The sequence below is a fragment of the Cololabis saira genome, chromosome 18 (assembly GCF_033807715.1).
Source record: "Cololabis saira isolate AMF1-May2022 chromosome 18, fColSai1.1, whole genome shotgun sequence".
Lineage (NCBI taxonomy): Eukaryota > Metazoa > Chordata > Actinopteri > Beloniformes > Belonidae > Cololabis > Cololabis saira.
The window spans coordinates 17244011-17270450 of NC_084604.1; the positions used below are offsets into that span (position 1 = coordinate 17244011).

General features: G+C 41.2%; 2 protein-coding genes across 5 annotated transcripts in view; one reads left to right on the forward strand and one right to left on the reverse strand.

Moving 5' to 3' along the window:
• The window catches only part of tshr (thyroid stimulating hormone receptor), a 41457-nt gene extending 39323 nt beyond the window's left edge, over positions 1-2134 (reverse strand). Inside the window, exon 1 of the mRNA XM_061707473.1 lies at positions 2082-2134. The gene's annotated coding sequence lies outside the window, so the exon portion shown is untranslated. The remainder of the gene's footprint in view (positions 1-2081) is intronic.
• Positions 1-26440, forward strand: part of LOC133418656 (centrosomal protein of 128 kDa-like) — a 48611-nt gene that overhangs the window by 5732 nt on the left and 16439 nt on the right. Inside the window, exons 7-18 of one of the 4 annotated variants that reach the window (XM_061707469.1) lie at positions 1516-1588; positions 2149-2271; positions 4613-4699; positions 5016-5090; positions 5255-5384; positions 7118-7257; positions 8642-8713; positions 8982-9167; positions 14689-14877; positions 15977-16438; positions 18240-18404; positions 19293-19457. In XM_061707469.1, the coding sequence (XP_061563453.1) occupies positions 1516-1588; positions 2149-2271; positions 4613-4699; positions 5016-5090; positions 5255-5384; positions 7118-7257; positions 8642-8713; positions 8982-9167; positions 14689-14877; positions 15977-16438; positions 18240-18404; positions 19293-19457 (1867 nt within the window). The remainder of the gene's footprint in view (positions 1-1515; positions 1589-2148; positions 2272-4612; positions 4700-5015; positions 5091-5254; positions 5385-7117; positions 7258-8641; positions 8714-8981; positions 9168-14688; positions 14878-15976; positions 16439-18239; positions 18405-19292; positions 19458-26440) is intronic. The other 3 variants (XM_061707470.1, XM_061707471.1, XM_061707472.1) reach the window with 3 other exon arrangements.

Consider the following 26440-nt stretch of genomic DNA (forward strand, 5'->3'; position numbering starts at 1 on the left):
TCATGAAGAGACACGCATTGCTGATTTCCCTCAAAACCAGCATCTTAATATCAGTCTGCTTTTATAAAGGTGGTTTTGTACGCTCACTGCTTTGCTGACTGGTGTTTCCAAATGTTGACTGGTATGTATGATCAGGATTTATACCTGCTGAGTCGAGTGGGATTCATAAACTCCCGCAGGTGATACCGAAACATCCAAAACTGTCCGAAATTGAAGATGCAAACACTGATATTAAATTCAATTTAAAACAGCTGCTGGGGGCATTTAATCAGTGTTCAAAATCACTCTTTCAAATTCTCCTTGTGAAGGGCATTGATCCACTCCCAAACATTTTTCTAACCATGTATTCGAGTGGGATCCATAATCCCAAGTAGGTGGTACTAACGCCCAACAATGTCTCTTAATGAAGATGGAAACGTTGTTTGTAGATACTGTTGTGAAGTAGTAGCAGACATGTTACTGAATACATCATCTGTAATGCAGTCTTTCCCAGTCCTGGCCCTCGGGGCCCCCCTGTCCTGCATGTCTTAGATGCTGCCCTGCTTCAGCACACCGTGATACAAGTAGCTGTGTCATCGACACATTGTCCAGGCCTTGATGACAAACTGATGAGGGCCGTTAACTAGGATCAGGTGTGTCGAAGCCGGGAAACTTCTAAAACATGCAGGACAGGTGGAACCCGAGGACCAGGATTGGGGAACACTGCTCTGTATTGGTATAGCCAAAGCAAAGCTGCACCCATCGATCATGTCCCATTAGTGGACGTGCACTGTGAAAAGTTTACTCTCAAATATTTGAGCCATTTAGTTGAAGTCTGGAATTAACCCTTCATTTTTTTTTGTTTAAAAGGTCCAACATCAATAAGTTGTTGAAGCTGAAGACAGATAATTTCCATAATTGGTCAGTTGAATTCAGGTGCAGAGTTGGGATGTTTTAATCTGACTTCACCGATTTAATAGTTAGTGGTTTACCAGATTCACATAGTTCTGTCTGCACCGTGTTCAGCCTTTACATTTCTTTTCTACTGCCCTTCAAGTTTTGCAATCACATTGATGGATATTTGAATCTTTAAATCATCAATCAAATCAAACTTTATTCGTATAGCGCTTTTCACGCATAAAAATGCAACACAAAGTGCTTTACATAAAACAATACACAAACATAAAACGTTTAAATTATTAAGAGCTAAATGAGTCAGTTAAAGAGCCTGATTAAAGAGATCTTCTTAATAAAGAGGTGATTTAAGAAATAAAAAGTCACATGAACCTTGAAGACACGGCCCCTCAAAGTCAGCAGAGTTCAGATCTTTCTCTTGGTTTGGATTTGGCATTTTGAAGTTATTAGAGATCTATCTCTGGTGCCGCCCGAACACAGCATATTGATCAGTTTCTGTTTTTCAACATTTCAAACTGAATATCCATTAGCATTCACAATCGCACAATGTCTTGGAAGAGTGTTGAGAAGCTGTGCTCTGAATGAACTCGGCTCTTTGGGTTCGTCTGGTTTGTTTTGCAGGTCTGATATCGACACTCGGCGGGCGATGGAGAGCCTCACAGAGCACATAACAGCTTCCCAAAGACAGGGCTCAGTGAGTTGTGGCTGCAGTTATTATCATCGCCTGTGCTTTCCAGATCTATGAATGTGAGAAGAAAAGTGGAGGCAGCTTGAATTTATTGACATCAAAAAATAAGTATTGATACATAAAAGCGCTTGTGTAAAGCGTGACATTTGGGGAAGGAGCCATGGACTAATGGTTTCTTCTCTCCAATGAAATTTTATGGGATTACCTTCAGCAACTATTTCTTTATAATTTCCAGACAGTGATTACTTTACTTCACCATGAATACTGTGACGGATGCTCTTCCAACTGACATCCAGTATGCTTAATTTCTTTTTTTTTTAAATCACATCCTGTCTGTGGACGTGACAAGATAAAGGTATTACCTGTCCTGTGCAGGTGGATACGGTGCCTCCTGATTAGACAGACAGTCATTGCATTGTTAGTGAATTACCTCCAGTCACTTATCAGATATTTTTTTCGCCACCCTCACTTTAATATCCTGTTCTGTCATTAATCATACCTGAGGCCAGCCGTGTGGCGGTGACGTTTGCTTGACCCCGAGGCGTCCTCGTTCTTCTTGTCTGCAGGTGTCTGCTCGTTTGGAGCGCCGTCTGCAGGAGCTGGAGAGAGAGACACACCCCGATCAAAGGAAGGTGGAGAGAGACAAAAGGCCAGAGCAGCGGGCGGTTGTTTCTGATGAGCCGCAGGAGGTGACACTCTTTCTAGCTTCTCATCTGCTGCGCGTTACACTGCACACACCACGATCAAGAACTTAAAGTGCAATGACTTTCAGTTCTAAGGTTTTGTATATCAGTGCAATAAAAACATCTGGACCTTTACCAGGTTTTAAAATGTGCATATTGAAGTAACTGTTTCTGTTGGGCATTGAGTCTTTCATACCACTGTGGAGGACTCTTTCCCTACGTCAGTGCTTTAGTTTCGCTGGCGTTTACTGATGCACAACTGTCGCCACAGCATTTCAGTCATGCTGAGGTCTGGGCTTTGAATGGAACATTGCAACACCTTGATTCTTTTCTTTTTCAGGCATTTTGTTGTAGATTTGCTGGTGTGCTTCTGATCGCCGTGTTCGATTACTCAGTTTTAGTTGTTAGATAGCGCTGCATTTGATCGTAAAATTAGAATTAGTTGATAGAGAAGCTCATGTTGTCTCTTTAAGTACGAGATGCCGAGGTCCTGAAAAAGCACAATATAAATCGAATCCATTATTATTATTATTAGAATCAATTCATTGAAAACGTGTACACTGTTGCATACATGTCATAGTTATAATCAAGCAAGTACCAAAGATGAGCTGTGGTTACACATGCAAATCGAGTTTAGATTTTTATTTAAATCAAGCCAAAATGACTTGAGTTGCTGAATTTGTCGGATCAGTTTGAATGGTTTAAAATGACAGTGTTGTTCTCAGAGAGCAAAGATTTTAGTATACTGTATATAGTCACCTTTATTGACACTTTTCATGAATGCCTCTTACAGAAGTTTTACTCTTACTACTATTGCAGTTTAGTCATTCTTCCTTACATCCATCTGTCCATGTAAATGTCTTCTAAGACTGTTTCCTACATAATGAAGGAGCACAAAATACTGCTTGAATGAGCTCACAGATTTATACAGTTTATAAATGCTCCATTCTGACAGAAAATGTGATATATGCCATTATTTGTACGTATATTCAAAAACTAATGTACATATATATGTAGGTAGAGAATATAAATTCTCCCCACAATTAGACGGTGATTTATTGTCATTTGTTAATCGTAAAAACGCAGAAAGGAAATAGGAAAAAACAAAACAATGAGGAACCTCCTGGCTGGGTGGGTCATAAATAGTCTTCCTCCACATTACTGCTGTTCTCTGGGGTTTGTTACGACTGTGTTCCTACTGTCTCACAAACACTTCTTTCTGTAGTGTAGATGCATCGATGTTGCACAAGGAGCGATGGATGGTTTTGTTTAAAAAGTGTGCTTCATGGTGTGTTTTTCTTTTAATGACATATAATAATAATTAAGTGAAATCTATCGATGAAATGTGTTGTAGAATAAAATCGATAATTCTGTTTTTGCTTCCAACTGAATAATAATCTTAATAATTTGGGGCATTAGTGCACCAGATGGATGGCTGAACGAGAACTACAAAGCTTAACAAATTAATTTTAAATCAATTTTAATTATCCCCACTTCATAAATCACAAGGGTTTTATAATCACAGCACTAAATCAAATTACTTTTACTGAGTATGTTGTACTTGAGAGCTTTGTTTGATGGTGTTGTTTATCTCGTAATATTTAGTAGTTTAAACAGCTCTTAAGGTTTTCTTTAGTGGTGGAGACTAATGGATTCTTAAAGTACTACTTTTCTTCTTTGCCATGCAAGTCATTATCATCGTGATGGTGGTTGTTTGTTTTCTTTTTTTTCACGTCTATCATTTCAAAAGCATGTTTTTTTTTGTTGTTTTTTTTTATCCCATATGGCTGCTGCATTTTACTGCTGAACCACAGAGGGGCGCTGTGTTGCTGTATGAGGCTAATGAACTTTGTAAGCAAGAGTTTTGAAAATGCTGTGCACTGACAGTGGCCACTGATTTATCTCCTCGTCTCGCCACCGTACCACCCTAACGGGACACTAGCATGGTCTGGGGCGATGGGTAATTATGCTTTTTCCCCCAAAATTAAGGTAAAATAAAGCACCAATAGGAAATAAAAAGGAAAATAATGTCTCATACTGCTGAAGAACAGAGGGTGCATTTATTCCCTTGATGGGCTTGTTGTGATGGGAATTAAACAGATGATGAGTCACTTGGGTAGATAGTATTGTGAGCAGGCGGCAATTCATCACCGCAGCCTGCTGAGGAAGAGGGGGATGAGTGGGATCTAAGCTCTCGTAAATATCCAGCACGGTGCAAGTGTCCTGATCCAAGGAAATAAGATGATGGTGGGCGTGGGATCCTGGGATGCAGTCGCCCCTCTCATGTTGTATTCTGGGAGTATTCTCATTCTGCCCCCTGCATGTGATTTCTGTTTGTGTTGTGTAGACTTTAGGGAGGCGCCAAGTGCAAGCTCACGAGAGGGAGGAGGCTGTGACAGCCAGGCTGCTCACAGCAGAGAGGGACAAATATAAGGTGAATTAATTTAATCTTTTTGTATTAGAAAAATACAGAAGGGCATGACGTTGCCTGTGAAAGGTCTCTCTCAAAGCTGGAAACAAAGTTTAACCAAAAACATTTGCAACAAGGCAAGCAATATTCCCGAACACTTGAGCATAAAATTGAACATTTCTTTACAGTTTTACACCTCGACAGAAGTTACGCGGCTGTTCAAATGTGCAATTTCAGAGGCAGATTAGTTGGAGACATCCTGTCATGCTCCAGATCCTTCCACATGAGAGACCCAAGCATCTGTTCGTTGTGAGGATTGTTATTATTCTGCTATCTTCAGGTGGAGCAGGAGCTCGACAGAGTCAGGAGGCTGCTGGAGCAGTCGGAGGACAGCAGGGAGTCTCTCATTCAACAGGTTTGTTGACGGGTTTGTCTCCAGTTGATTAAGTATGCATGCACAGCAAACCCCACGAGACAACATGGGAAGCTGCCAAGAGATATGACAGATAACCCTGCTGTTGTTTTGTCCACTGTCACACAGTTAGATGCCTTTTTGTATGTATGTCTGATGATCACTAGGTGGGGGGCATGCGTGATGAACTGCTGAGGAAAAAGGAGGAGAGGACGGGACCTCAGAGGGCACGGATGGAGACTGCCCAGCACAGTGCACAGCTGTATGGAAACTACTCCGACCGCGAGGGGGGAAAAGGTGAAAGACAAGGGTCGGGTATTGAACTGGTAGCCAGGTGGAAGGCAATGGGAGAACAGGAAAAGGAATGGATAATAAATGATTGTCATGACAAATTTATGTTCATAGAAAAACATGCTATTATGCCTTATTTATTATATTAAGGTATTAAGCCATTTTAGTTATGAAATGGACAGAATTGATGTGGATGGTAACATTAAAGGGGAAGAGAGGAATGTCAATAGAAATACTTAAAAAGTATGTTACAGTTATATATGAAAATCTAACTTTTGCACCACAGTTTTAACTTTTGCAAAAGTTTCTGATTTTGAAGTGATTTTAAAGAAAAATGAATGATCAGATGGCTGAGATTATGTATTTAAATTAAAAACTCTGCATGACCAAGTCAGGTGACTAAATGTCAATCATACACAAGCCTAAAAATACCAGTTATTTTCTTCTATTTTCTTCTTATTTAAATTTTTTGGTAAGGTAATTGAGACCTTAAATCTTATCTACAAATATACAATAATATAAAAGATTTTTTAGATTTTTTTTTTAATTATTTATTTTCTTTGATGTCTTTGACACATCTTCTATAGTTTCTTGCCACTGCTCTTGTTTATATTCTTCTCATTCACCTGTCTGAGTTATTGCCCGTTATTAAATTTTGTGGGATGTCAACCTGTATTTTAGATCCCATCCCAACTAGACAGTTTAATGATATTCTACCTGCCATTCACTCCTCTGCTTGACCAGATTAATATTTCATTAACATCTGGTTATGTACCATAGTTGTTTAATTAAGCTATTATGAAAGCACTCCTCAAAACGTCCAGTCTTGATCCCAGTGATATAACCAACTACAGACCCATTTCTTACCTTTCTTTTATGTCCAAAATCCTTGAAAAAGATGTCCAAAGACAACTAATTGGTTATATGGAGAATAAGAGTTTACAGGAGGAGTTTAAATCTGGATTTATATAGTCATATTTATGTTCATATTTATTCCAGAGTTGGCTACGGTGTTCCACAGGGTTCTGGACTTGGACCGATTTTGTTCACTTTACATGCCTCTTCGAGATGACATCATTGTCATTAACTTTCACTGCTATGCTGATGACACCCCATCATCACGCTAATACATTTCTGAAGCTCCACTGACAGCAGTATCACAGGCCTGCCTAAGAGATAGAAAAGTGTGGATGACTTCCAACACCAGTTTGAAAACCCTGGGAATCATCTTTGACCAGATCTTTTAAACCACATATCAAACAGGTTTCTACAGTTGCTTTATTCCATCTCTGTAATATTTCAGAAATCTGGGACATCCTTTCCCATTCCAAAGCAGGAAAACTAATACAGGCATTCATTACGTCAAGTCTGGACTAATGGATCTCCAAATAATTCTATTAAAATGCTCCAGCTGATTTGAAATGCTGCTGCCAGAAGTCTTGACTGTTACTGCCGAGAGATAACACATCTCTGATCAATTCAATTCAATTCAACATTCCCTTTATGACATATATAAAGCTCTAAATAGCCTCATCTTATCTTAAAGACCTCATGGTTCCACATCAACCTACCTGGTTTACTTACAGCTCATCTGTCGCTGTTTCATATTATAGTTTATTCTGTAAAGCACTCTGAGTTGCACTTGTGTTTTGAAAGGTGGTATATCAATAAAACGTATGATCTTCACCATCAGTCTTAGATTTTAACAACGTTTTGGTTCTGTGTGCTTGTGTGTACAGATCGCTCGGACTTGGAGAAAGAATTGGCGGAGCTGCGAGCTCAGCTGTGCAAGGCTTCGGTACACAGTGAGGTCGAAGAACTGAAGAGGGCTCTGGACTGCAAGGAGAAGGAGAAACTCCAGCTTAGCTCAGAGCTGGCGGTGCGTATGCGACAAAATGCCCGTCTGTCCTCAGTCATTCACTGCTTTCTTTCTATCTGTTGGAGTTCACTGCAAGAAGAGCAAAATGACTGAGTCTGAGCCAGGGTGCTAAATGAGCACAGCACGAGCCAATCCTGGCATCTTCACCCTGAGCGGCGCCTCTTTCACTTCATCAGCGTCCTCATCCACCGTCAGATGATGTAGGTTTGAATAGGAAATCAGACACCAGCCAACTGTTACTCAGCCTCCTCGTACCGGTGCCATGTGTCACTTACGGTGTTGTAGCAGAGCATCAAGAGGAAGCCTTCCCATTCTGGGCCGTGGTATTCTAGATTGTGGATGCTATCTATAGGATGCTGGAGGAAAAGGCTGCGGTTAACGTGCTGCACGGTCCTCTGATCTCCCCTGTGAACACCCACACTTCCACTGTTGCATAGAAGGTGTTAAGAGATGATGTGGCTGTTTGAATGCATCACCAAGGGCATCGCTTATGCTTTGTGTACTTAGATCATTTGGTGAATGGTAAATTAGCAAATATTAACTACAATGAGAAGAACAAGGTGGAAGAAATGATATGAAGTGTGTGTGGGAGGAATCATTATACAACTAATTACCCCTATTTAAGAGCCTTATTTAGTTTAAATGCCTAAATAACATAAGAGCTATGTCGCTTTCCCTGTTTTTAACATCAATTAAAATTGAAAGTAACTGAATTTTCTTTTGGCATCAAATGAAGCAAAAGTCCAATTTTAGACCACTTTTCTGAACAGCATTACAGATAAATATTTGTCATCCAGTCTATAAACAAACACAACCTCGTATGACCTTTTATGACTTGTTTTTGTGAACTTTTTGTCCCCGTCTGCCCTTTGCTACTTTTATTAAAATCCATCATAAAGTTTTTCTCTACTTTTTTCTATTTTTCATTGTCATCATAAAGCAACGATGTGAAACTTTTTTTTCTCAGCAAAAAGTCCATATTTTTGCAGTTAAAGCAGTAAAACATGCTACACATCAGACAATTTAATTAAAACATGGGCGCAGTTGACCAGCGTATCATCCCATCTTTCATAAATTCACCATCAGACAAAGTCTCGCTCTTTTTTTGCAAGCTTGTTAAACAGCATGTAGTTGAGTTGGAAGACGTTTTCAGGACTTTTTTCTTCTTCTGACATCAATGACAGCTTGTACTTCACTTTTCAAACTGAATCTACTCCTACTACACTTCGTACTCTTTGAGCATTAGCCCCTGACATGCTGCTGTTGAATCAGTGTTAATGAAAGAGGGGGGTTCAAATCATGACATTCTGAGTTAACCTTTGATATTAAGTCCAAGTCTGTTACTGTCACTCAAATGCAAATGTTTCTTTTCTCCGTCTTCAAGGAATTATCATCAGATTTAGCGAGACGAGAGCACCAGCAGCTAAGAATGTTGGACCAACTCAGAGAAATACAGGTACTTTTTCAACAAGAGCTTTAATTAATGGAAACATTTTACGGTGGTAATTTGAATTAGAAACACGCTGCGTTTAGTACTGCTCTCCAAGGCTATCAGTTAAAGTTATCATGCTCTGAATTGAAGATGTAATGTCAAAGTAATAAGATCCTTCATCATTTCACTCTATTCTGTGAGATTTTTCCAAGGATGAGAAAAACAACAACATTGGATCCATAGTATTAAGTATGTATATAGACTTTATTCAGAAATTCAATAATCCTTTCAGAGCCGAGGACAGACTGAGAAGAGAGAAATGGAGGCGTTACTGCAGGAGAGCACAAAAAGTAGAGATGAATTGAAGAACAGAGCCCAAGAAGCTGTCCGTCAGTGGAGGGCAAAGTGCAAGAGACTGCAGAAGGAGCTGGAGGAGGTGAAGGCCAAGGCTCAGCTTCATAACGACAAGGCTTCGCAGGTCAGTCCAACACATCGATTCAACACTCAATTTCTCATATTAAAGCCTCAGTTTATCCTTCGAATGTGAGCATCCACATTTGTAAGAAATTTAGTTTTATAAAAGTATTTGATTCTGTTGTAATTCAGATAAATTATTCATGGGAATAGTATTATGTACAAAAAAGGAAAAAAAAATACTTTAAAGGAGACAGATTTTGCTCCGACCTGAATAAAGTGTCTGTGACGTGTTTTGGTGAAATACTAGTGATTTTCTTTTTTATATTTTTATATATATATATATATATATATATATATATATATATATATATATATATATGTATATATAAAAAAGACAACAACAAAAAAAACCTACAAAAAAACAAATTGATAATTGCAACATGAAGGCCATGCCTTCATGCCAGTGAAAATATTATAGTGATTCAATATTTTCTTCATGACTGAGACGACATAGAAAAACCCAGAAACATGGCTGTTGCATGATAGAGCCTATAGCTAAAAAAAAAAGACAAGCGTCTTCCCTTTCAGCCAATCTTTGCAGATCTGTATTAGCTGTTTTTAGGAGGCGGATGGGTTCCCCTCCTTTGTGAGCTGTTCAACAGTTTGGCACTTCCATCCAAATGTGTTTTTAGACACAAATTACGCTAAAATGAATGACAAATGACACTACACAATGCATTATTGAGATTTTTCACCGAGAAAATTAAGTTGATCAAGGAGAAAATCCCTCCCCTTTTGTGTGGAACCCCTGCTGTCGCTGAGCCTGTCTCCAGCTTGTGGTCCTCATTTAGGTCTGTGACTCTTGCTGATATCTCAGCACTGGTGACCAAGATGAAACTCTCCTCTTGCTCATCGGATGTCCTTCCGTGTAGGCTTTTTGTGAAAGTGCTTGATGTAATTGGCCCCTGGGTTACCAAAATGGTTAACCTCTCTCTGTCCTCCGGAGTGTTTCCCAATGCTTTTAAGCATGCTATAGTGGAGCCTTTACTCAAAAAGGCAGGCTTAGACCCGACTGTCCTCGGTAATTTCAGGCCAATCTCTAAGCTACCAATCTTGTCCAAGATCCTAGAGAAGGTGGTCTCTGAGCAGCTGTCATTATTCCTGGATCAAAACAACATCCATGAGACATTTCAGTCTGGTTTCCGCAAACATCACTCTACGGAGACAGCCTTGCTGAAAGTGTCCAGTGACATTATGATGTCTGCTGATTCGGGAAAATGCACTGTTTTAGTTCTCTTAGATCTGTCCTCAGCCTTTGACACCGTCGACCACCAAATCCTGTTGAGAAGGCTGAGGGATGAAGTAGGACTGTCAGGTTCAGTTCTCCATTGGTTCTCGTCATACCTTTCTGGGCGTAGCTTTAGTGTTACAGCTAACCAAATAAGGTCTGAGTCAGCAGATCTGTTGTATGGAGTCCCCCAAGGTTCTGTTTTGGGTCCTTTATTATTTTTGTTGTATTTGATCCCCTTGGGAAAAATCGTCCAGAGTTTTCCTGATGTCTCCTACCACATGTTTGCTGATGATATTCAGCTTTACTGCTCTTTCAAGCCTACTGAGCTCCACAGGCTAAATTCCCTAGTTCATTGCTTGGTGGAGATAAAACAATGGCTAAGTGTGAACACCTTGCAGCTAAACGTAGACAAAACTGAAACCCTGGTTATTGCCCCTGATGCCTCCATTCCTGGGATTAACCAGTATTTGGGTGACTTGGGCCAGTCTGTTAAACCGAGCCTAAGAAACCTGGGTGTTGTGTTTGACAAAGACATGTCATTAGTGCAACACTGCAAACAGCTGACAAGGAATTGCTTTTTTCATCTGAGGAATATTTCGAAACTCAGGAAAATGTTGTCGCAAAAGGATTTGGAGCTGGTCATTCACGCATTTGTGTCCTCGCGTTTGGACTATTGTAATAGTTTGTTCTCTTGTCTAAACAAGAAGGAGCTGTCTCGCCTGCAGCTAGTGCAGAATTCCGCAGCAAGAATTCTGGCCCGCGCTAATAGGAGGTCACACATAACCCCTATTCTCAAAGATCTTCATTGGCTGCCAGTTTCCTCTAGGGTAAATTTTAAAATTCTGGTTTTAACTTTCAGAGCTTTGCATGGTCAGGCTCCACCTTACATCAGCGATCTGATCCAGCCCTACACCCCAGCTCGGGCTCTGAGGTCTGTGGATCAGAATCTGCTGATGGTTCCTCGTACTCGCTTCCGGACCAGAGGAGACCGATCCTTCCAGGCCGTTGCTCCCAGGCTTTGGAACGATCTTCCAGTCTCTCTGCGTTCCATGGAGTCTGTTGACTCCTTCAAAAGGCAACTAAAGACCTTTTTATTTGTGCAGGCTTTTGCCTAATTATCTTGGGGCTGTTATGATTGTAAATGTGTTGTCTTGGCCTTTTTAATCTTAAATTTGTATGTATCCCTTAACTGTGTTTTTATTTTAACTGTGAAGCGCTCTGTGACCATGGTCTGTGAAGAGCGCTCTACAAATAAAGTTTACTTACTTACTTACTTACTTACTTACTTACACTGTGAAACGCATCGTTGCAGAGGTACGAGAGCAGGCAGAACCGAACAAGAGAGCTGAGGCCAACGCACACAAGCTCACGTTTTTCTCTAATACCTACAGTACATTTCCCTTGTCAGCAGTTCGGATGTGAACAGATGGTACTGAAACCTCTTATGAGTGCGACGTTGTCGTGAGTTGTATTAAAGTGGGTTTCCACTCTGCACGATTTATACCTAAACATTAGTTAATATTAGGACACATCTGTCTCCTGATTTTATCATGTTTAGATGCAGACAGCTGTCACAGGTTAGACTGTGTCCCTTGGACATTTTCCTTTTTTAGTTACTTTCTGAACCAATATTCACAAGGATATGAGTCAGGCAGTGATGACGCTTCAGAGCATATACCATCAGAAATCTTTATCCTACGCATGATGTTTATACTATAAACATATTCATGGTACAGATCTTTGATGGACGTGGGCTTCAGCTGACTCACCTCCAGACCGGGGGACCGGTTTATGAATTCATTTTCCTTAATATGTGTTTAACTCTTTAGCGATGGATGACTAAGTCTGTCACCTCATTTTCACAGGAACAAACTGCATTTCATTTGTTGTCTCAGACCTCAGGCATCGACTGGAAAGGATTCTCAATTTAATTAAAAAAAAATGGTTATTTTAATTTCTCCAGCCACTTTAAGCTCTTGAAAAAGAGGATTCCACATATTGGAGAGCTGTAAACCTTAAACATTTTTGTTCCGTTTTTTTGTGTGAATATTGTCAAATTGAAGCTGAATCTGCACTTCAAGCTTTTTATAACGTAACCCGAAAGTTGGGTGTAATCATCTAAAATAATATAGCAAAATAAAATGTCAGTGTTTTAATATGTTTTGGACATAACGCTGTGCCGTATTTTGTGGACCATTAGGTGCTCCGCATTATGAGGAGCAATATCTATGAACAGATCTATTTTCATACACTAGGCACACCGGGATATAAGGGACATGATAAAACATATATAAAGGGAAACAAAACAGTCTGGTGAGTCGAACTTTATTCAACTGGTTCACAATAATATCATTCTGTTGTAACTAAAACAGAAAAATACTTTCACATTTTAAATCATTCGTCTTCCACAAATCCACAAATAAAAAGTGGAGGATGTAAGTGTCGTACTACGTCCTGTTCTCTGATTGGTTCATCGCTGCTGGTGATAGCGGACACATGAAGTTAGTTTGAGGTTGGAACAACGTTGTATTCAAACATGTGATTATAACTAAATTATGATATAGATTTGAAAATTTGGTTTATTCTAAAAACCTAACGTTGGCTTGTCGTCTAATCATAGTAAGGCAACATTGACCATATGTTGGATTGATGGTTGCTTACCAGCGCTACATAATTAGTTATTTAACGTCTATCTAATGATGTTACAACCCATATTCAACCAAGGTCTGACTTTAATATGTCAGCTGAACCTGCGGCTTCATTGCTCACCAAAGTCACTAAAACATTTTGCCACATAAAACTGGTTCAACGTCAGTAAGCGCAACAACACTGCAGATTTTTGAGAAAATGTAAGGATTTTAAGCTCTTTATAGTGCTGAAAATATGGTGAATTATGTCTTAAAGGTTCTCTCTGTAGTAATAACACTTCTGACCATATGGGGGGATAGTGATCTGGTACATCTAATACCATCTTGTTCTACATTTGTTGACTTATGTCAGGAGCTGACACATGAACCTCCTGCGATGTGTTGCCCCTTGTAGTCACAAGCGGTATTCTGACAGAATGAAATAACAGCAAGCAAAACTTTGACTCTGTCAAGTTAAACATCCACTGTTTCTGTTGCCACTGTGGTTAATTTACTACATTTACTCGAAACTGCTCAGTAATGAGTGTGGTTCCCGTACCTGTTGGTTCCAACTGTTCTTTTAGCTTTTATTTGGAGGAAAATCAGTTGCACTAAATCCAGCTGTGGTTCACCTGACTGGTGCACCTGCTGCACTGGTGGGCAACTGCAGCACAAACACCACTGAACCTGGACGTTTTTGAGGATTAGAGATGCTGGCGATGTAACAGACATTGAGCACGAGCTGTGTACAGCACAGTGTGTTTCAAATAGTCAATGAATGAATAATTTCTGTATAGTTTTGCAGATCTGTTGGAGATGCCTTGCACAGCATAAGGAAAATCAGATAAACCCTGTAATTTATAATTCTGCAACTGAGATCAGAATAGATTTATTGAAATGTAGATGCATAATTTATATGTATTTTTTCAGTTCTGCTTTTAAATTGTAGTCTTGTTTTCAGTTTCTGTTCTTGTCTTTTATTCAACATACGAACCTTCGTTATGTTGGCCCTTGTTGAACATTAGTGGACTTGAATTTATAGATCTTAGTCTTTCTTATTCAGTTTTATATAAGTTTGCCTTGTTGTTATCAGCAGGTGGGTTTATTTGACTACTGCAAGGCCGATGAGGGTCATTTCTTTAAGAAGTTACTTTCCAGTTATTTACATGCTCCTTGAAGTGACATATTAACCTCCAAGTGCAAGTCAACACTGTCACTTCTCTAATAGCAGAGAAGACCAACTCCCACCTGGCATCTTGTACGTGATGAGAATTAATTACAAAATCGTTCCTGCCCCGTTAATGAATTAGGGGAATGAATCAAGTGCTCAATTAAATGATTAGGTTCAGAGCTGCAGTGAGGTTTCTGCAAATTCAAGTCAAAGCCGGCGCATTAGAAGCAATCTGCTTTGAACAGACCTGACCATTGTCCCTTATCAGAAAGCTGAGTGTTAGCATTTTCCTATCAGCTAAGCGCTGGTACTGCATATGTTTCTCTCCCTCCGTCTCTCTGTCACTCTTTTCTCTTTTACTCATCATTATCGTCGGCGCTCCTCTGTGTACACTATCTTCCTCCGTTTCTTCATTTGTCATTCCTCATTTCCCTCTCCACCTCCCCTGTTTTTCCTTCTTCTCTTCTTTCAATCCATTTCTTCTTCCCTCCAGGCAGACAGGGAGAAGGAAAGCTCGCAGGCCCAGCTGAAGGCGCTGAGCCAGCAGGCCGAGGTGTCCCGCAGGGAGCTGGCTCAGGTCCTGGGCCGTTCGGCCCAGCGCGAGGAAGAGCTGCACCGCAAGGACGTGGAGCTGTCGGAGGCTCAGCAGCGCCTGCTGTCCCTACAGCAGGAAATCCGGGAGGTGTGTCGCCGAACATCTACAGATATATCACAAGGGACACAAAGCACTTAAAATCACGCATGTGACCATCAAGTTTTCATCCAAAAATATGCATCTAGAAGTCTTTGTTGTTCATTTATTTTGATATCATGAGTAAGTAAGTAAGTAAAGTTTATTTATATAGCATCTTTCACAGACAACTGAATGTCACAAGGTGCTTCCTAAAAAATAAAACAACATCAATAATAACACAAATAAAAAAACTACAATAAAAGTAGGAAATACGATAAAAACAAGACAATACCGATAAAAGCTCCTAGAATAAAAGTCCATAAAATCAACATGGTGGTCATAAAACAACCCTCTCACTACTAAAGTTTAAAAGCTTGGAGGAACAGGTGGGTTTTAAAGGGGACCTATTATGGCATCTAATACCTATTTTAAACAGGCCTTGAATGTCTTAAAAACAAGCTTTTTATTTTTTGTTTTGCTAAATAAATTAGAAATTCAGCCTCTGAGCCATGTCTGCAGCGTCCCATTTTCTAACCTCATTATCTATGTCGGATTCTGAGTGGGCGGGGCTATGATAATGAGGCACTGTGCTGATTGGCTGCCTGAATGACGTGATACACCGCTACATAAAAAATGGCGGAAGCTCCGGCCGGCGGAGTTAGTTGTTGTTGTTCCGGCCAGAGTTAGTTGTTGTTTCACACATCGCTCCCGTTGTTACGTAACGACAGGAGCAGAATCTGAACGGCTCGTAGAAGCCACATCACACTGGACGGCTCATCCGGGCGGCTGTACAGACACTGCAGAATTTGGTTGCTTTCCTCCTTCTCTGAGTTGGCAGGCTGAGGGGAGACCACTTTATATTGTTAAAGCAAGAAAAAAGTGTTTTTCATAATAGGTCCCCTTTAAGTTTGTTCTTAAAAGCATCAATGAAGTCAATGAATCAATGAATACTGTGTAGTATGAGCATATCTGCAAGCTTGGTTTGATTTACAGATCACTTTGTCTCGAGAAATGCTTATTTTCCCTTTTTTTTGTTTTCTATTTAAATTTAAAATGTTAAATTCATGTCTGCAGAAAAAAAAGATCCTAACAAATTTCCCAACGTCAGGTCAGGGATGCCTCAGCCGGCCGGGAGCAGGAGATTCAGCGCCAGGCCGCCGTCCAAGCGAGACTGAGAGAGGAGAAGGATAGCCTGGAAGAACAAGCTGATACCCGGCACCGCCGTCTTCAGAGGGACCAGGACAAACAGGCCGAGCTCCAGGCCGCCCTCAAGCAGATGACCGCCGCACAGGCGCGGCTGTCCCAGCAGCTGGCCGAGGAGGAGGGGGCCCGGATGGAGCTGCAGAGGGACAGCACAGACCTCAAGGCCAGAGTGACGGTGCTCCAGGAGGAGCGGGCTACGTTGGGCCAACAGCTGCAGCTGGAGAGGGAAGAGCATCAGAAGGAACTGGACCACATGAAGGCCACGCTGGAAGACGGCATGATGAAGAAAGAACGCAGTGTGCAGGACATGCTGAAACTCTGCCGTCAGGAGCGCAACGACATGCAGGTACAGCTCAGGGAGGTTAAGGTAGGCCCTTTTATGTCTGTGCAGTAAATGTTAGTAGAGCTAGAAAATGCTTGGCATATTTTAGTATAGACACTTAGTAGGTGTTTTAAAAGCAAGGAAATAATCTAGACCAGTAATTCCCTCCGTCTTCACTGGTTGCCCTGGCAGCTACTTTCAGCTAAGAAATGCCTCGACATTTGATCATTATCCGTGGATTAAAACAGCTATAGCTCGTTGATTTGAGAGTTTTATAAAGGCTGTTAACCTGTTATTACCTTCCTGATGAGAGACAAAGGCCAGCCCCCCCGACTCTGCTCTGTATGCTAAACTGGCGGTACCGAAGCCTCATGTTTAGTGTGTATACACAAGTCATGTTAATCGAAGAAAATTAATAAGTATGTATTTTCTTCTTTAATGCTGAAGAAATCCTTTAATTATCCGTACAAGCCCTTCTCAAAAGCAAGGCTGATCTCGGGATAATGTTTCAGACGTCACCCACCTTCCTCATGTTTAATAATCTCATGTTAAAAGCCATAAACAAGTCTTTCCCCACACATCTATACATAGACTGCATAGTGCCACGCTCTTCATTGTCTTTAGAGTGCTATTGACTGTCTGGCAACTTCCCGCAGTCGCTGAACATCTGTGTTAAATCTGACCCAGTGAGATGCAGAAACATTGTCTTTCAGTGAAAAAGAAATCTTTTTTTCTGGGTGTTTGTCCTCCAGTATAAGTAAATCCTAAAATTGCAGAGCTCTTTATGGTGTGTGGTTCCCCGTGGATCTGCAAGTGGGAATGTTTAAAACCCCACGTATCAGACTTCAGAGGTCTCATCAAGGCTGTGCTGGAGATAGGAGACTCCTCTTAACTTCCCCCTGCAGCACCCAGCTTTCCTCCCACCTTCAATATCTGAGAAGATGAGCCCTCCTGGGTAAAGTGTTTCTTAAGGGGGCATGGTCCTGCCTGATATGGTTGAGTTTAGCCCATTAGCTGTGCTGAATGGCATTAATATCTGACATAGCTCATTGTAATAGTGTAATTTCCAAGTGCAGACAGGACAAGGGCATTTGCTGAAGTGTTTTTAAATACCCGCCTAAGGGTGCACCAGCTGTCCCAGGGAGGCCCACCCAATATTCATATACCATAGCTGGAAGCCCGCGTGGTAATTGTGATACAGTCAACTGTCAGAAAAAGCTTTAAATATTCAAATTTCCTTGTCCTTGTCCTGTCGCTCACTCTTGATTTCCTGTCTGGTCTGTCTTCCCCCTCGCTGTATCTCTCTTCCTGCCTCCCTCTAATTCTGATTTTGCATTTTTACTTCACGGCATCATGGATGTGGTTTGCGTGCGATTGTGTTATTATTACAGATAAAAGACGTTGTCAGAAGCAAGACGTTTCCAATATCAATGGACTGGCTGAGGCCATGATTTCAGACTGCTGGAAATTTTCTCCATGTCTTGCCCTATAAAATATTGATGTCTGTTTTTGCAGTCTAAAATAACTTGTATCACAAGGTTTTCAGCCTGTAGCAGTCAGATCTTAAGATCTTCAAAAAGTATTAGGGTGCACTGGTAAATCTGACAGGGACAGGGAGGATTTTATATTATCTACAAAGCTGAATTTATGTTGGTAAAATGACATCTCTGGAAATGACTGTTTACTCATGTACCTAGTATATTTCAAGGTTGAAAAAGTCACCGAAATTGAAAACTACCACAAGATGATATTTACTTTTTTTTTTGCATCAGATATTCTACCAACCTTGTTGATCTAAAATTATTACCTATATATCATTTCTCCAAACACATCCACCCTTTAATAGGCAGATGCAGCATCAGACAAGGAGCTGTGTGGGGCACTGCAGATCAAGTTGGACAGGATGAAGGATAAGTGTGATAAGCTGGCAGCACAGCTGAGCACACGAGACGATGCGCATTCACTTCTGCAGGGAAAATACCAGCTTCTCACGCAGGAACTGGAGGACAGAGTAAGAGAGCCACGCTCGTTTTACCATGTTGGTTAACAGGATACCTCCCAGAAGCTCATATCCAATCTGCTGTAGACCCATTTGTGCTGATTATAGTTCTGATAGAGATGGTTCAAGGACTCTGAAAACAAAAACAAGACATTAAATGTTGTATTATGACTGTATCCAGCACATGAAGAGAGAGAGAATGCGTTTAGCCTGGATACTTGTGTTTGTTGATGTCGTTCATTTACAGCATTAAGTATTCCAGCGGTATCTTTTATTCCTAGATCTGTCGTTGTGGCAGTGTGATGGGATGAATCCAATCTAATTTGAAAGGATTTTGCTTCCATTGCTTCATCTATGGCTTTTTTAAGCTGGAATATTTGATAAATGAACGTGATCACAGAAACGTTAGAAAATGGTTTAAAGGTTAAGTGGTGCCAAATCAGCAGCATTTAAGAAAAATAAAAAAGACTCTTTATCGATATTTCTTCAGGTGTTTTAAAAAAAGCTGATGAAGCATTGACCCATATTCGCCTTTACTGACAGGCCCCTGATCAGTCGCATGAGGGTGTTTCTGGGAGCAATGTATTGATCTGAGATTGGTTGAGTGTAGCAAACAGAGTATTATTAATGTATCATGGGTGGTTTATTATCCCAGGGACAGGATAATGATCCACGGTCCCAAGGCAGCTGTCCTCTGACTTATCGATTACTTTTGTCCCGATAAAGACCCTGAAATTATTGGTGGTACTGGCCTTAACGGGAAGCAAGGCTAAATATGTTTGCATCAGAGGAAATGGGGTGTCTGAACTCCAAGCTCCTGTTAAATCTTTTGCAGGATACAAGCGTTGTTGCAGCAGCTCACTTCCAACGAATGCACGCTGATTTGAGCGTCTTCCGCAGGTCTTGACGGGTGGACAGAGACGTGCGTCTGAATCTGAACTTGTAAGACTCGAGCAGAGGGTGCTGCAGATGGAGACGGAGCAAGAAACTGTGCTGACGGCTCTGGGCGAAGAACTGGATGCAGCCTGCCGTAGTCTGGCCAGGAATGGAGAGGACAAACTACAGGTCCGTTATTTTTTTTGTTTCAAATATGTTTATTGGGAAACCAGTCAATAAACAGTGGCATGGACAGTCAGCAATCATGTTTCCTTTTTTACAGAAAGTAGAAAAAATAAATAAATAAATAAAATAATAATAATAATTCCACAATCCCTGACAAGAATGACAGTGAGACAAAAACAAACAAATAATAACAAATACCAATATCAAACCCAAACAAACAACAACAAAATAAAACAGAACAACAACAGAACATACCCCCCATACCCATCCCTCCCTCCCTAGGAGTACATTAAACTAGGGTTTCAGTCAGATTCCTTTTCGGGATGAGAGACCAAAGGTTGCCAAATTCTGTAAAAATCCTTCAATTTATCTTTCAAAATAAATCTTATTCTTTCCAAATGTAAGGTGTTTGTCAAGTCTGTCAACCAATCCTTGAAAGAGGGCACCTTTTTCTTTTTCCAGTTTAATAAGATCAGTTTCTTTGCTGACATGATACCATATGCCAGAAGATGTTGCTGTGCAATAGTTGGTTTACTTAGCTCATCAGATGTTCCCAGGATTATTAAGATAGGCTCTGGTTCTATTTGGACCTCCAAAATTACAGAAAAAAATTAAAATATTTCATACCAGTAGTCTTGAATTTTGTGGCAGAGAGCATAGCTATGTAATAAGGTAGCTTCCACCGACCCACATTTCTCACACAAGGGTGAGACTTCAGGAAATATTTTATGCAGCTTCGTCTAGGAATAATGTAGTCTGTGCAAGATTTTAAATTGTATTAAACAGTGTCAGGCGTTGATGGAGCATTCATGAATGTACTCCAAGCTATCCTCCCACACGTTGGGAGGTATCAAGGCTCTAGTCTCTCTTTCCCACTCTTCTTTTATCTTATCCATTTTAGGAAGGCACATACTTTGTAGTGTTTTTATATAATTGTGAAACTATGTAACGTGGATTAGGGGGCAGATTAAATAAACTCTCCAGCTTGTCCGGGTTTGCCTTCTCAAAATTAGGAAGATGAGTTTTAACATAGTCTCTGACCTGTAGGTACCTGGAAAAACAGATTCTTTGGCAAGTTGTATCTTTCTTGAAGTTGTTGGAAAGAAGCAAAGGTCCCTTCTATGTATAGGTTACCCACATTACAAATCCCTATTTGCTTCCAGGTAGTAAAGGCCTTGTCCAAAACAGAGGGTGCGAAGGAGGGGTTCGCTGCTATGGGTAGCAGAAATGACATTGTTTTGAGTTTGAAATGTGTCCTCAATTGTTTCCATATCCTAATAGAGTCATAAATGATAGGATTATATTTAAAACAAGTTTTATTGATTGGGACGGGCAATAATATAATTGTTTTAATAGAATATGGTACACAATCCTCCCGTTCCATCTCTAGCCCATCATGTGATGATGGGTTGTCATCCAGCCAGTATGCCATAGAGCGTATCCCAGTGGCCCTGTAATATAAAATAAAATTAGGCAGTGCTAGCCCCCCATTCGATTTCTGTTTACAAAGATGGTCCTTTTTTATTCTGTGAGACTTATAGTTCCATACAAAGGGGAGAGTGATAGAATCCAATTTACTGAAAAAAGATTTAGTAAGGTGTATATAGGCAAGTTTTGAAAAAGATAAAGTAATTGGGGGAGAAAAATAATTTTAATGGCATTCACTCTACCTAATAAAGAAATGGGGAGAGTTTTCCAGAATTGAATATTGCTTGTTAGCTTATTTAACAGGGCAGGGAAATTTGCCCTGTAAAGAGCATTGTATTTCTTGGTGATTACTATCCCCAGATAGGTTAAACTGTCTGACGCTAATTGGAGGGGGAGTTGATTGAGCCATTCTTGATCCTCGACTTGTACAGGTAATAATTCGCTTTTGCTCCACTTAATCTTGTACCCTGAAAAAGTACCAAATAGGTGAGATATTTTCAGTATTACTGGAATTGAAATCTTAGACTGAGTGGCGTATAATAGGATGTCATCAGCGTACAATGAAATTGTATTCTTAGTGTATTGTGTATTATAGCCATGGATCTCAGGATGTGACCGAATGGTTTCGGCAAGCGGCTCTATGGCTAGCGCAAACAGCAATGGGCTAAGCGGACAGCCCTGCGTTGTGCCCCTACTCAACAGAAAGGGGTCAGAAAGTGTTTTAGTAAGTATTCTGCCCCGGGTGCACTCACATCGGCAATTTTTTCGTCAATTTTGTTGCAAATGTCCGACTTAGCTTGGGATAGCTCCGCCTGCAGCTACGCTATTGCGGCCAGCACGGCTTGGTTGTCCGTGCTCTGCGTGGTCAATACCGGGCCCTCACCCCCACTCTGGATCAGTGTTTCGGTCAGGCCTCCATCGCCGCCTGGCTCAAACTTCCCGGTCGTTTCGGCATTTTAACCAGACAATGAGTTCTTGGAGTGTTAGGGATGAAAATACACTAACTGTATGGTTGAGAATTGCACAGATTTCGTATTAAATTTAATTTTATCGTGAAATCTGTAGGAGCTACAGTGAGACGCGTCCTATCTCTTCATTGCTCAACAGCGCCCCGAGGTCCGTTCTTTTTTAGGGCCCGAGCACTTGCAGTGCGAAGGCCCTATTGTATTTGCAGGAATTTTTATTATTAGGGCCCGAGCATTTGCAGTGCGAAGGCCCTATTGTATTTGCAGGAATTTTTATTATTATTATTAGGGCCCGAGCACCTTCAGTGCGAAGGCCCTATTGTATCTGTAGGAATTTTTCTTTCTTTCTTCTGACGAAAGGAGGGCCTTTTTGCCCCCCTAAACGTGCCCAAAAAGTCACCAAATTTTGCATGCAAGTCAGGCCTGGCGAAAAATTTGATATTTAATGGTTTGCATTAATGGGCGTGGCAAAATGGCTCAACAGCGCCCCCTTGAAAACTTTGTGCCTCAAGCCCCAGAATGCGGTATGTCGTACACGCACGGAAATCGGTACACACCTGTATCATGGCGCAACTGAAAGAAAAGTCTCCTGGCTTCATGCCCGAAACCGAACAGGAAGTCGGCCATTTTGAATTAGTTGTGTCATTTTGGCGAAATTTATGCCATTCCTTCGAAAGTTAATTCAGCCCGAACCGTAACGTGCACCCAAGTGTGTTATACATCAAAATGTGCGTCTCCATCCTGCGACTACACGCATTACTTTTCTCTTTCAAAAGCGTTACCGTGGCGACGCTAGAAGCCAAAAAGCGCGGCCACCCTTCATCTGGTTGGTTCAGACAGAAAAAACTTTGCGCCTCAAGCCCCATAATACGGTTTGACGTACATGAACGAAAATTGGTACACTCCTGTATCATGTCACAACTTAAAGAAAAGTCTCTTGGCGCCATGGCCGAAACCGAACAGGAAGTCGGCCATTTTGAACATTCTGAATTAATTGCGTAATTTTGGAGCAATATATGCCATTCCTTCGAGAGTTAATTCAGCCCGAACCGTATCGTGAACCCAGATGTGTTATACATCAAAATGTGCGTCTCCATCCTGCGACTACACGCATTACTTTTCTCTTTCAAAAGTGTTACCGTGGCGACGCTAGACGCCAACAAGCGGACCCCCCCTTCATCTGATTGGTCCATATTTGATAGTTCCCCAAAAGGCACCAAATTTTGCATGCAAGCCAGGCCTGGCGATAAATTTGATCTTTCATGGTTTGCATTAATGGGCGTGGCAAAATGGCTCAACAGCGCCCCCCGGAAAACTTTGTGCCTCAAGCCCCACAATACGGTTTGACGTACATGCACGAAAATCGCTACACACCTGTATCATGGCACAACTTAAAGAAAAGTCTCTTGGAGCCATGGCCGAAACCGAACAGGAAGTCGGCCATTTTGAATTAATTGTGTAATTTTGGCGCAATTTATGCCATTCGGCAATTAATACGGCCCGAACCGTAATGTGCACCCAGGTGTGTTATACATCAAAATGTGCGTCTCCATCCTGGGACTACACGCATTACTTTTCTCTTTCAAAAGTGTTACCGTGGCGACGCTAGACGCCAAAAGGCGCGCCCCCCTTCATCTGATTGGTCCATATTTGATAGTCACCAGATTTTGCATGCAAGCCAGGCTTGGCGATAAATTTGATATTTCCTGGTTTGCATTAATGGGCGTGGCCTAACGGCTCAACAGCGCCCCCTAGAATACTTTTATCTGCCATAACTTTTGAATGGTTTGACATAGAGAGTTGTGGGTGGTGTCATGGGACTCGATATTGAGTACTTGACCATAATTGGTGAAAATTAGCTGCGCCCCTTCTTCTGATTGGTTGTCCATATTTCCTGCCATAAATTTTAAATGTTTTGACATAGAGTTGTGGGTGATGTCACCTGAATCGGTATTGAGTCCTTGAGCTTCATTGGCCTGAATTAGCCCCGCCCCTTCTTCTGATTGGTTGTCCCGATTTTCTACTATAACTTTTGAATGGTTTGACATAGAGAGTCGTGGGTGGTGTCATCAGATTCTGTATGGACTCCTTGAGCTTCATTGGCCTGAATTAGCCCCGCCCCTTCTTCTGATTGGTTGTCCCTTTTTTCTGCTATAACTTTTGAATGGTTTGACATAGGAAGTCGTGGGTGGTGTCATTTCTGATATGCTTATGGGGGGCGGTGGCCGTGAGTGCGAGGGCCCGTTCATCGCTGCTTGCAGCTTTAATTTTAATATTACTTTTGATATTTTGTCATTGGTATGTTTACATTTTCAAAGCTCCACGTCTTTCTTCAGACTTGCGTTTGAACTTGACAGCCTTTTGAAATGACACGTGTGCAGCTCTTACCTGTCGTGATATAAATGAGGACAGAAAACATATTTATGAGACTTTATCAGGAGGCGGACGACTGCATCTCGGCAGCCATGAAACAAGAAGAACTTTAACTGCTAAAACACAAATATTAGCATGAAATGTTCCTTCTCATCCATGTCCCACAGCCACAGACTGGATGCATAGCATATGTGACCTTAGGACGGTATAATGACATTTCACAGTTCCTGATTGCTGTATTGCCATAGTCTTAGGATTGAGTCACAACATCAGTGGGGTTTATGATTCTACAGCAAACCAGTGGTGCATGTGAACCATAGTGGGGAACCCCACACTGTTAGCTTTGCCATAGCCTGACGTGCACCTCCTCTGAAATGTTGATGGAAAGACACGAACCACAGCGAATGGGATTGGTCCGCTTGGTGTTCCTGAAGTTTACTTCCTGCTGCTCCTTCTACTTTTTCATTTTCAAGCTGGGTAGAAAGATGGATTGCTGCAATGTCAGTAAAAAGTGATGTTGCTGAACATTTATCAGCTCCAACTTACATTAGAAATGCTGTATTTGCTCATTTGCTGTGTCTGAGTATTTAAAGAGGAAGAAAAGTAAACAAAATGAAGTTCAGGACTTGAACCTAGTGACCTGCCACCTAGTGGTTAGTGGGAGTTTTTTACCTGCCATTGTTTATGTTATGTTTATGTAATAATTGCTCAGGGGTCGTGTTCTGTGTCTCTGGAAAGATCCTAGAGACAACTTCGTTTGTAATAGACGCTATATAATCAAAATTGAATTGAATTGGTTAGCGGCGCAATTATAGCGCGGCACAAACAGCAACGGACAGTTGGTCACATCCATATGCTCTGCGCTTAGTTCCCACGTGGAATCAGAAATCAGCTTTAGAGCTCAAGACGTTTCACATATTCCTGAGTCAAATATTGAGGTGATTATTTCCCACGTACCATTTTCATGATTGATTCTTTGACCTCTGCAGGGAAACGTCTGCAGCGCACCAGTAAGAGTGTGAGCCCCATGGTTTCTGAGAGGTCCTCGCTACAGCCGGGCAGGGTTTTAGTCTGACCCATTACCTCTCCCCTCTCTCCTGTCCACAGTCAACTGCCTCTTTCAAATAAAGGCAACAGCCGAAAGAGAAAACAACAAACATAACGGTTCCTTGTTAACATTCTGCTCTCCGTCTCTGTCACTTCATGCTGAACAGTGTTTGATGAAAACTGGTCTCTACAGTATTAGAGTCGGTCAGGAGAGGGAGACTCAGCCCTTTATGGCTCTTGCTTCGTCCCTTTGTGTTGTCGGTTGCTGTTACCTCTAATAGGGCCCTGATGGCATGGCGATGGCATGGCTATCGATGCAGGAAATCAGATCAGATGGGATTGTCACATATTGACCAGACAGGTTCCTGAAGGAAGATTTGCTTTTGCATCAGATTGTATCTTGTATGTTTTGTTTTTTTGGTCAGGAGGTCAGAGCTACAGCTATTTCTGAAGACCCATTTTATTAAGTAGAGTATTTATTGCATCTAGCTGTTGAGCCATTACAGGAATACTTATTGATTTACTGTCAATAAGATTTTTTATTTAAAGTGAATAGAAAATACATTTGATCTCAACTTCAGAGATACTAGATGTCCAAATACATATTCTGTTGTCACATACAGTGAAGTTTCTGCTCTGCCCTCCAACAAATACCAATGCTGAGCACATTTCGCCCTCCAGAAGGATCTATTTTCTTATAGACTGATAAATACATGGCGGTACATGCTTGAAGTTAGTTTTACTCTGCTGCTCCAGGCTAATTAACCCGCCCTGCTCTTATCGGCTCTTATAGATTTCTTGGTCCGGTCCAGCGGTTATGCAGTCAGACATGCGAGCCCCGTCTCATCTGCAATCCGTCATGTTGAGAAGAAGTCAAACTTACCAATGATTGGCTTAATGAGGGGGATCATTAACATTCAGGAAGGTTTATTAGGAGTCACTTATCAGTTAGGTGCATGTTTGCAGGAGAGGTCTTGTAAGGAGGGACAATGGTTTTCTATTAATAAACAGTCGGGCGAGTGTTTTAATTAAACTTGGGATTGGTTTGGATGGTTTCAACACTTTTTTGTTGTAAAATGAAAATCCTAAATCGGAATCACACAACCTGTGGTCACTTGATCGATCCTGGGTGTGGCTGGAAAAAAATCTGTTTGTTTATTGAAATACGAAATT